Raw genomic sequence first — 12,006 nt, 5'->3', positions numbered from 1 at the left:
GCATCAGCTTTGACCCCCCACAGTTGGAAAAACACAGGTGTAGAGTTACTGAGGGATGAAGTGCATTTACCTGCTTTATATTCATTGTCCTGCTGTTGTGCCGTATGCCCAGTAATCCACAAACACTTTGATTTGAGCTGAAACCAAACAAACTATGTCTTCTCTGGTTTGGCAAACACGTGAACAAGTTAGTCGAGCTGATTGCGCCACCTGATCCTTTACGCAGCGTTCTAAGCTAACTAGCAGTCAGCTGGTCTCTCTGGGTCTCAGGGGCATCCAGCCTCTTGTTCGGCCCTGGAGGACGAAGAGTTCCTGCAGGAGCTTTGAAAAAAAATTGTTATTTTTGTCTCTCAAAGCTCGGATAGTCTCATTTAAAACCAGCTGCTGCCATGACATTTGCTCATGTGTTTATGACTTTATTTCTGCTGTGTACAAAATATTGTCTGTCGGTCAGGGCCAGTGGGCTCTCAATCACCTCTTGTCTTGATATTTTTAGTCCTTCTTCAGTTAAAAACAAGTGTTCCCACTGTTCAAGGTTTGAGCTTCACGTGTGTGTGTGTGTGTGTGTGTGTGTGTGTGTGTGTGTGTGTGTGTGTGTGCGTGCGCATGTAGAGTTTGATTTAAGATTAAGAGTTTGACTTTTTAGCTGAAGGCGGCACGTGGTGCAGTGGTCAGCACTGTCGTCTCACAGCAAGAAAGTTCAGAGTTCAAGTCCTGGCTCGGGCACGAGATCTTTCTGTGTTGAGTCTCCATGTTCTCCCTGCTCCTGCGTGGGTTCTCTCTGGTACTCCAGCTTCCTCCCACCATCTAAAGACATGCGATTGGGGCTGATTGATACTCTAAATTGACCGTAGGTGTGACTGTGAGGGTGAATGGTTGTCTGTCTGTATGTGTTGGCCCTGCGATGGGCTGGTGACCCGTTCAGGGTGAACCCCACCTCTCGCCTGTAGCTGCTGGAATAGGCTCCACCCCCCTGTGACCCTTAATAGGAATAAGCGGAAGAAAATAGATGGATGGATGGAGTTTTGAGCTGAATTTGTGACATCACAATTTCAAAGTTGGTCCTGATCCAGTTTAAAGTGGAACTTTGAAGCTTCCAGGACGCAAACAGAGACGGGACTTTATAGAGAAGTGAGAGACAGCCGGTGTTTCCAGCAATGACACCTGAAAACAGACATATTTGTATATTCGTGTTATAAGGAATTTTTAATGAGTGAAAGTGTAGGTGGTGCTTTAATGTTTTTTTTCTTTACCACACAATTACTGGCACACATTATTTAGTGTTGTGTAGTGCTGTGAATATTAATGCATTGATATTGGATCATCTGCCTACGTTTGACCGCTACTTCCCCCCTCAAGCATGGTTGTTTACCACAAGGCGCAGCAAAGTGTCAAGTGCCGTAAAAGAGACATTTACTGTACAACCCAGCCCTGCAAAAACCTCTGCAGCGACTCATGAATGAGATACACGCACACACACACACTGCAGTTCACCTTGTAACGACAATGCAGATCAAACACAACAAATGCCAATGCCAAATAGTCTGAATGTAGACTGAGTTCTTCTACGAAGCAAATGAACAGATTTAATAAGTTATCAATGCTGAAGTGTTATTCATGAAGTGAAAACAACTAAAACAATCAGTTTTTAGTCACGTATGTATTTGTTTTATTACCCCAGAAAGTACAGCTAAATACTTTTAATCTCACCATTAATCACAGGATATTATTGTGATTAACTTGATTAAAATTCTTAATGGATTCACAACAGTTGCTAAGAGTATTTGCTTCCTTAATGCATGTGTGGAGCTGATTTTTAATGCTACTCACTATTAATTGAACATCTCAAGGCAAACACGTAATTCAGTTGTTGTTACAGTCAGAATTCCACCGCTTCTGGTCTGAGAGTGGCACACTGACGAAGATCCTTCAAGTAGCAAAAAAAAGAGAAAGAAAGAAAGAAAAAGGACTTTGTGACATTTAACGGATTGAAGCCTGACCCTGGTGGGTCTGATAACGGAAAAATAACAGACAAGGACAACTTCAATGACGTGGGTGTTTCTTCCTCACTGCAACACAAGCACATTTTATGTTACACATCTCTGTCTAGACAACTCAGGAATTATAAAATTAGCTGACACATGATTGATTTTGACCAGTGCTGCGTATCATAAATCACAATCTTGCATTTTCCGCATTGAGTCTGACCTCAATCATGTGACAAGCTGATAACAACACAGTGTAAACAATTTGAAAATATATATGAGCTCCGCATTGCACCTCAATTTGCCTTTGCTCTACTTTTCCCCTTATTTTTCTCCCTCCTGCAGGGCCAAATTGCTACGCGGACACAGCAGTGATACCAGCCGGCCGAGAGGTGAAGATTGATGAGTGTACAATCTGCTACTGCACATACGAGGAGGGTACATGGCAGATTGAACGTCAGGCCACCTGCAGTAAGAACGAGTGCCAGCGGAGCTAGAAACCGGCACGTTGAGGGGGGCATTGGCACGCAACACCAGCGCCAAGCCACATGTAAACTCTCGGCCTTTCACCCAGTTTACCGGACATCAGGAGCCCTCGAGCATCTCAGCATTTATAGTCGCTCCTATATTGAAAAAAAAAAAGGCTTTTATGATGATTTATAATCACACACAGAATATCTATTTATCTATGTATTAAATTATTTATGAATAGACACAAAAATAGGAGTAATCAATGCTGAACTAGTTACAGATATTTTTTATAGGCTCTGTATTTTAATAAGCAATGTATTGGACCAGAGGTCAATAAAACAACAGAATGTATAGAACACACACAGCTGTCTTTGGAGGTGAAAGCCTCAATGTCTGGACGTGCGGTGTCATCTGACAAATGCGTCCCAGCCGTCCCTCAACAACCAAAGTGCAGACTAGACTTGTGCTATCCATGTCAAAGTAACTGCTGTGTAGGATGATAAAGAGCAGAGTTAACAGTAAACAGAATGATACTCATGAGGACTCGACTGTTTCCTGACTTCTTTTGTCTTTTTTGGATGTTTAAAATGTGCTTTGATTTGGATGTGCTTTTTTTTGTATATTTCTCTTGGTACTGTGTGTTCATGTTTCAAATAAATGCCAGTCTGTGCTCTGTAAGTTGCTCAAATGGTTCTTATATGCTGCTCGATTGCGGGTTTTTTTTTTTTTTCCACTCGCAAACTTCCAAATCCATACAAAAGTTGGCTGGAATCATGCTGAGTCAGGGTGATAAACTCAGAAGCTTTAGCTGAAATGAACGATTCATTTATTGCAGGTTAAAGTGATGAAGTCCTTTCAGACGATCAAATATTTTTACTTTTCAAAATTTAAAGATGAGAGCTGTTAGTGTGAAAATTGCAGGTAAATATTTAATGAGTTGGCTTAAGAGAATTACGTTATTTTGTGATTCTGCCTTTTTACTGCAATAGCTGTAGGAATCGCAAAAGTAACAGAAGTAGGAAGAGAGAATCTCGCTTGTTGCCTCTGGATAAAAGCCATACTTTATCCAAATATCAATTGCTACAGCAGCAAAACCACCAAGAGTGAACAAAAAAGTCAGTTCACAAACTCTCAAGTAGATTCGCTGGTATGTGTCACATCTTCTTGAAGTGATGTATCACTTTAATTAAAGCCAGACTGGATTCTCTAATACTGATGCCGCTTGAATCTTCAGATTTGTGTAGAATCTTATCTTGGCTTGTCTCCATCTTCCATTCCAAGTTCAGAAGTAGAGAGTGTGCGCCTGGCAGAGCCACGGTGCCTCTCGACCGGCAGATCACAATGACGGTTAACAATTTAACTCCTGTGATAAATGGATGCAGATGTCCTGTTTCTGTTTTCCCTTCATCTTTTACATTAGTGGCACAACTCTCCCTGTCGCCCTTTGCAACGCGCTGGTCATGCCGTAAAATGCTTTGATCAGGTGGTTGCCAGACAACGATGTTGCATCTCCAGCAGTGAGACGTGCCTGTGAGCCAGCCAGCGGGATCGAGGTAAATAAGCCTAAATGCATGTACATGCTACCTGACAGGCTTCTCTCCAAGCAGCAGGGGAGCAGCGGCACAGATCTATTAAGGTTTCTGCTCGGCCTTAAATCGCCCGCTTCTATGACTGTATTGTACACTCGAAGCAAAATCTGTCACTCAAGATAAGCAAGACAGCTTTTGCATCGAGTGGTAAGTGATTGGCAGGATTTTTCTTTTCCATCCACCACTTGTGATACTAAGAGCTCATTTCTACGTACCCCTCACTTACCTCTTTTTAGAGGATGTATCATCTCTCCGTTCTTTCCTTCAACATGTTACTCCCTTTTGTCAATTTTTTTTTCCCCCGAGTACTTTACCTGCATATATCAGCCAGTGAAATAATGACTTCATCCAACTATGTTAACCTCTCACCCCACCTGCTCTGTCCAGGTCATTAACAGTAGATTGCTTCATATTCCAACAAAATGTGGTCTCAGTAAAGACAGGCATGGTCTTTGAAATGTGATTCCCAGGGTGCTACACATCTAAACTCCTTCAAAGACTGGCCAGACATGAACCCATAGAGATTAGCCTGGTCTCTCCGACACTCCAGCTATGTAATTAGACTTCTGGCCGGTTCTGGACAATGCTCACTGCAGCACTTTGAGGAGTTATCATGATATTACTGTAGGTGATGAAATCCATTATACATTTGTTGCAATAGGCCAGCTCTGTCATTTGCATCATAAGTTTTAGAAAACCCACAACTCTAGCCAAAGACTTTCATTAACTTACATATATAAAGGCATCATATGAAGTATCCTCTCTTGACAGATGCTGCGACCTGGTATGCCCAGGTAGTACAGAGGTCTATTGTGTTGCCTACCAACACAGGGGCCACTGTCTCGGTTCCCTGTGTTGCCTCCGGCTCGGCTCTGTCTGTGGGTGAGAAGCTGGATGAGTGTTTTTTTTCTGGTTGATGCAGTAGTTCCTTGGGGGTGGGGGTGGGGGACTACAGGGAATAACATGATCCTCCCACTCGCTTCATCGCCCTGGTGAAGCTATGCACCGTCAGGTGAAAGATGGAGCCAGTGACAGCAGGCAGAGGGGCAACCAGCAGGACAGCTTGGTAGGATGGTAACGAAAATATGAGAGGGTGTGTGTGTGTGTGTGTGTGTGTGTGTGTAGGGAGGGAGGGGGAGAACCAACCCTCGATAACAAATGTCACTGAGAGCATCTAAACCTTTCTGGGTCAGAGTTTTAAGCCAAACAGACTCCTAAATAATTTGCAAGTTCCTCTTATTCATTATTATTATTACTATTATTATTATTTTCAACTTTTGGAAAATTACATCAACTATTTGATCTAACTGGTGTCTTTGGAGATACAGGACAATATAAGAAATTTAAAGTCCCCTAAGCTTCGCCCTATTTTTAGTTGATCGACTGCAAACTCTAAAAATATAGTGAATAACGCATTGATGCACAGCAAGTGTTTTGAAATCTTTTTTTCATCAAGTTCTCCAGCATCTTACAAAGACTCAGCCGAGTGGAATACTTTACAAATACTGCCCAGTACAAATACTGCACCGACATGAACATTCAAACTTTCCTCAGTGTCGAAAAGAAGAATGGTTTTGAGTGTCCCCGACTTTTCACCAGCAACTCTGTGTTTTCTTCTAACCCGTGAGAATCTCAAACTACACCTGATATCATTTTGTTCAGATACATTTTCTACTCTGCAAAACTCTTCACAACCACATTATTGCGCGATGTTTAAGACATGACGAGCAATGAAAAACGTGTACATTTCAAAGGAAGCTTTAGAGACTGATGACATCACGTTTAAAGAAAAAGTATGAAAGTGAATGAATGATAACTGACATGAAAACTGACCTTTTTCCCACTATGGTGTAACATTTTTGATTTATGACACATTCCTCTCCCTCGTTTGACAGCTCTGATATTTTTAGCCAATCATTTATTGAAAGCCATTTCATTAATTTACCACACATTCATGAAGGAGAGAGATATTCTCAGACAGCTGGTTAGCGAAATCCTGTAATCCACATGTTTAAAGCCTTACGGACTCCTTCAGCATCATAAATCTTTTCGAGTTCTTTTTATTAAGTCATTATGTCACGTTGCGGTTTAAAATGTTGAAGCAGGCTTGATTTCAGGAACATGTCAAACCTTTATGTGAATGTATTTGCAGCTTCCTTTCTGAAGTGCAGAGTAAAATGGCATTTGACTGAAGCTTTAGATCAAACCACTTCACTGCCAACTTCAATCAAAAGTTGTGAGAGCTCAGGTTCACTTTCATCATTTCCCATACACAAACGTAATTCTCTGTCTCCGCTCGGATCTGTCTGCTATCTTGTGAAGTGTATTAGCAACTCTGTGAGGCAATTTGAAAGAGGCAGAATCACAAAATAAGCAAAGGTTACCTGCCTGCCTGCGTCGATACCAGGAAGCGTTTAAGAACTTTGATAAATAACATCTTCAGTAGACTACATGCCCTGCGGCGCTGCGATGATCTGCCTTCATGGACTTATGGTGAATAAGTGAATAATTATGCAGGAATGTGTTCATTGTTGCACATTTATCAAATAGGAAGTCCTTGATGACAGTTGTGAATTTTTAAAGTTATGTTTGCTGCATTTATTTCAATTTCAGATGGCCTAATGAGCTTTTGACCGGAATCCATTTCATCAAACTATGAGACTGCGATGAGTTGTGACTCATTTGTAGCAATCTGATTCTTTTCTTAGAGAGTCAGGCCTTTGAATTTCAGCTCCCTGTTTTTCTCAGGCCAAATTTATTCCTTCAAACTGCACCCCTCTGAACATTAAATTCACCGGACAGCTGCTAAATGCTGGTAAAATGCTTTAAGGATTCTATTCGCACCCTCTGAAATGATTTTTAAGCACATCACCTCGAATCCATTAAATCCAGCTTTGAATCTCTTGACAGTTCTGCGAGTCATCCTCGGAGCCGTATGTAACATTCCCATGTGATTACGACGCTCCTTGATCAATCTGAGTGAATCACTTCATGATTGAGCGCCCGGCTCTCCAGAGTCTGGGCCCTGAAATTGTTCTTTATGGATTTGGTATTGTATCTGCAGCACTCGTCCGCCACCATTAGCCAGACTTCCACGTTTCCAATTTCACCTTCCTGCCATGTGCTGCCTCCAGATGAGGGTGCCACCAGTCGTGTAGAGCTAAATTCATTCATTCATTCACCTGTGGAGCACACAGAGACAGACATACTTCAATTAAGTGCAAGCGGGTCCTTAAACAAGGACATGATATGGGAAGGAACACCTGACTCGCCTTTGTTCAACATCAAGAAGTAATCTCAGCCTAGGAGAAAGGAAAATCCCCCATTTTCTCGAAATGACTGAGGCTTGATAGGCAACCGCATGTTCACGCGGCTCCATCCATCACTGGTTGTTATGGGCCAGGTAGGTGAGTGATAAGGATTAGAGCATCTTGGATGGCAGCATTTCATCCACAGCAGACAGCTCACACCAATGTGACCTGCTTTCTGAATACTTTGGGGGGGGGGGGTCAATTCAGTCGAGCACTGCGGCGCTGTGCACATCTGCATAAGTTGCTGTCTGTTGGGAGGTAGTATAGCAGATTGTTCTATTATCATAAAAGTAGCAGTTTTTGTCTCCACGCTGCAGAATACTAAGTGCTTGTGTTAGCATTCGGGTTTTTGTTTTTGTCTTGTTTTTTTATTTCCTACGGTCTTCGTATGGTAATTCATCATCCAGAGCTTGATGCATACTGTGAGAGTGCCCAGTGACTGTATTAACCACTGGCTCACATGCTGTAGATTCCCTCTGGATATTTTGTAAATGAAAACTATAGAGATGTCAGCACGCTATGCAAACAGACCTGCTGAATTTGTTTTTGCTTTTTGTTCCCTCAAGAGCATGAATCAAATACCTGGCAGGAGAGCAGATGGAGGTCCAGACTGTGAGAGCCCTTTCTGCCTTCTTCTCTATGTTTAAGTTTCAGAAGAATGTAATTTGACTTTGGTCAGAGAAAATGGAAACAGCCTTGGTTGGTGGGCAATTTGTTGGAAGTTTAATAATGGAAACTGAGGTCTTGAGGGACGAGTCCATCTTTCTGAGCAACAGAGAAAGTCCATTACCCTCATTGTTTCTTTGCCTAATGCAGTGTCTTTTCCGTGATTGAAAATCAGAGCTATGTGTGTCCTGTGTGCTGCCCTTAGACACCTCATGACTAGAGACGAAAATTGTTGGGATTTTCGCTACGGTACATCTAGAACCGTGCTGCAGTGCTCAGTGTGCCATACATCTATTAAGGAAATATATCTATTTCTTCAGGGCATGCTGAGCATGGCTCCCCGAAGTGGGGCCCCGGGGCATAAACTGGCCTGATTTGAGGTTTGATTTGGGTCAGATGTGATAAATACAAATATAAAAAACAAAAACAACATCATGATAAACAAAAACTTAACAATTTTTAAAAAAAAAGCGATTTGAAGTATAATTTCTCATTATTAATAATTGTGTTATAATTTGACCAAGCAGCGGGATGTCTGTCTGATATTGCAGGTGGTCATTTATTTCTCTTTACCAGCACTTGAAAAATTTACATATTCGGTAAATGACCTTACAAAAGTGGATTTGCTTGTCACTGAAACATGTAGTATTAAGTTATTAATCAACAAGGCAATAAAAGCTAATATATTTAACCAAGGAAAATTGGGATCTTACAATTTTGGACGTATTTGACTTTGCTCCAAGGTCCACTATTAAGTTTTATATTTGGCCCTCCTAAGGGGCAAATTCCAGCACCCCTGCCCCGCATGAAACATGAATTAGACCTAAAAAATAACCAGCTCTTACAGGTTTTCTTGATTGCCAAGACACACTTAATGATACTGGCGTCCACTTCTTCCGTGTCACCTTCCCCTGCATAGCGGAAGTCCTCAGATGCAAACACTACAAAGTGGGTTTTACACGTTTTACTCTCAATTTTTAACCCCTTTAGAAAACACATAGGTTGTTGTACCTGTGGGACCTCGGGCAAGAATTGATGCGATGTCCGGCAGTTCATTTTATATGTTGTTTATTGATGTAAAAACCCTTTAATGAACATTATGGTGAATGCAAGTAGTTTTACATGGAAGCCAAAACTCTTTAAAAAAAAGTGTTTCTATCTCCTTCATAAATAGAGAAATAAAGGTTTCAGTGAATATGAAGTGTCTTTTTGCTGTTTTTCAGAAAACCCTCAGGTCTTTTGGAGGTTATTAAGAAAAATGCCACAGGTTCTCTTACACAGATTTCATTAAAAGACCCAAATACATATTTGATTTATTGTTTTAAAGAAAAGGAAAACTTCTATTCACCACAGAGAGAAATCCTGACTCTCAATCAAACGTGTATGAAATTCTTTTCTTTTCTTTAATCCACAGAAATGAACAAGGCCAAAGGCACACAAGAGGCCAGAGGAAGAGGAGTTTGCATGCAGGAAGAGAAAATACAGCTCAACTTTCAAATGAAATATGGGCAACAATTATTGACCCTGTCATCAATCATGGCTTGTCCTTCAGAGAGGCTAGAGCGCTGTAGCATCGATTTTCAGACTTTTTCGAAATGAGAATCTAAATTCCAGTGTTACTAGATTATAGCACTGTGTATTTCAGCTTCGCTCTATCGTTCCTACTTGGCAGAACAAACTGTGTCTCCACTCACGCTTGTTTCATCAATCCCATTTATATGACTGTCATAATGTCAATTTCTGCATTTACTTTACGGAATCCACAGACGATAACATGCTGGCAGCGGAGGAAAGATCTGTAGCGCTGAACTTTTGTAAATGTGCTTGTTGCAAACAATGTAATCATACTGTGCGAAATCCAGGGAGAAGTAATTGCAGATCAGGGAGCATTTAGAAATCAAGGGTGTGAGTTTGACTACTATTGATCAAGTCTTGACAGTGTAGAGTTTATTCCAAAGAAACTCATTAATACTGTGAGGGAGGCAAGACTCCATGTGCAGGCAAGGATTTATGAGTTTTATTTTTACTATTGCAAAAACACATCTAATTCATCAAATCCTAAATGTCTGTAAAAGCAAACCCTTCATTCAAAACTACATAAACGTCTTACAGATGTATGAGTCCACATGCATTCCACAGCTTTCCACATGCCAACAGCGCACTGAGGTATAATTGCCTTGTGTATTGTGCATTTTCATTGATTGCATCTGTAAATTACACAACTGCACTAGAGAGCTAAACAAATTCCTCCTAACAGTATTAGCCACAATTACTTTCACTGAGGACAAAATGAATGCATTTGCTGTTATGTACACAAAGTAGAGTAGTTATATTGCAATTATGGTCCATTCTGTCTTCAATCAAGCCAAAGGTCATGCGTGGCAGGTACAATCGGCTATAAAATAAAACCCCCCTGAAAATCATACCAAAAAGGAATCCCTCAAGTTCTTTTTTTTAACTGGGGTCGTGGGTGGGGGGGTGGGGGGCTGGAGCCTATCCCAGCAGGTTTTGGGCGAGAGGCAGGGTTCACTCTGGACAGGTCACCAGTCCAGAGCAGGACCAACACATAGAGACAGACAACCATTCACACTCACAGTCACACCTACGGTCAATTTAGCGTATCAATCAGCCTCGTCCCCTCTTGATGTCTTTGGACTGTGGGAGGAAGCTGGAGTACCAGAGAGAACCCACACAGGAACAGGGAGAACATGGAGACTCACACAGAAAGATCCTGTGCTTGAGCCAGGACTTGAACCTGGAACCTTCTTGCTGTGAGGCGACAGTGCTGACCACAGCACCACCGTCCCGCCCTCTTTTTTGAACCATTTGGAAGAAATGTGATTTTGTTGTAAAACTCCCACACTCAGAATCAGTGACTGTGTTTAGAAGCACTTCATACGCTCATGTTACTCTGGTTTCTGTAATTTGGAAAATAACACTTTTTTTTCATGAGGCTGTTAAATGCCCATCCTCCCCAGATCCAGAGAAGTGGAGCCCCATCTCTCCTCTGTGTGTTCATTCAGGAGCTGAGACCCACAGAGACATCCTGACTGCTAGTTAGCTTAGCTCAGTGGATGGTGGTGGATGGCTCATGTAACATCACTCTGTCTCGCCAGCTCAATTCCTGCAGTTCCAAGACCTGCCGATCTTGAATTGCTAGAGGTAATCCTCCTCATCCTCTTGAACAAAGTCGGCCATAACTAATAGCAGCAGTTGTCAATTAACTTTGATATTATGCTTCTGATTCTAAAATGACTGTATCTCATGATGTTATGTTGATGTTATTTTATTTTACACTACTCCAGTTTTATTAACAGAACTAGGGTTGTATTGAATGATTACTGACTTCTTCCCTCTTAGCACGGTTTGCTAACCTGTGTCTGCAAGACAAAAATGTGCCTCACCGAGTCATCAAGTGGGCCAGCGGGCTTTTACTGTCGGTGTCAGTTACTCCACACAGCCGTAGCGTAAGGCCGCCACTATTTTTTAAGACTGCTCCCTTTACAGGGTGAAAATCCAGCTCCTTCACTCTGGCTGTCAGTTTGTGGTCCCTAAGGGTAGAACAAAGGGCTGCAGGAACAGTTTTGTACCTGATGATCCTCATTTGAAGCACTTTAATGAACTTCAGCGGAGGAGGGAGCCGGGGCGCGTGGTGCTGTGGTCTTGGTGTTCTGGCATTTTGTGACATTGCGCTGCAGCCTGGTCGAGAGTGTTTGTTTTGTTGTTGTGTGACATTGCGTGTCTATGCTGTCCTGTTTGAAACATTGGACTGCTGGATCTCGTTCTGGATACCATAAAAGAAACCTCGACCTTGATGATTGTGATTAACACTTGTTAAGTTTTGATAATTATAAGATGTTGTTATAACTTCAGTCAACAGAACTTCTTTCTGATGACTAGAGGAGCCACTGCGGTTTAATCAGAGGCAATTTTATTCAAGCGGATGAGGAGGATTGCAAGACCCTGATCCCGATCCAGTTAAAG

The 12,006-nt window shown here is 41.8% G+C and overlaps 1 protein-coding gene across 2 annotated transcripts in view; it reads left to right on the top strand.

The window, feature by feature from the left end:
- The window catches only part of vwc2 (von Willebrand factor C domain containing 2), a 43,203-nt gene extending 33,483 nt beyond the window's left edge, over window positions 1–9,720 (top strand). Inside the window, exon 4 of one of the 2 annotated variants that reach the window (XM_086180442.1) lies at window positions 9,437–9,720. In XM_086180442.1, coding sequence (XP_086036568.1) covers window positions 9,437–9,621 — 185 coding nt within the window. In that variant the 3' untranslated portion in view covers window positions 9,622–9,720. Of the gene's footprint in view, window positions 1–2,330; window positions 3,491–9,436 lie in introns of those variants that run through there. The other variant, XM_086180443.1, reaches the window with a different exon arrangement.
- Window positions 9,721–12,006: the final 2,286 nt, after the last annotated feature.

This window comes from Aulostomus chinensis, chromosome 16, assembly GCF_037954235.1.
Source record: "Aulostomus chinensis isolate RoL2024-O1b breed Wild chromosome 16, RoL_Achi_v1.0, whole genome shotgun sequence".
Lineage (NCBI taxonomy): Eukaryota > Metazoa > Chordata > Actinopteri > Syngnathiformes > Aulostomidae > Aulostomus > Aulostomus chinensis.
This window is presented reverse-complemented; position numbering and strand designations above follow the sequence as displayed.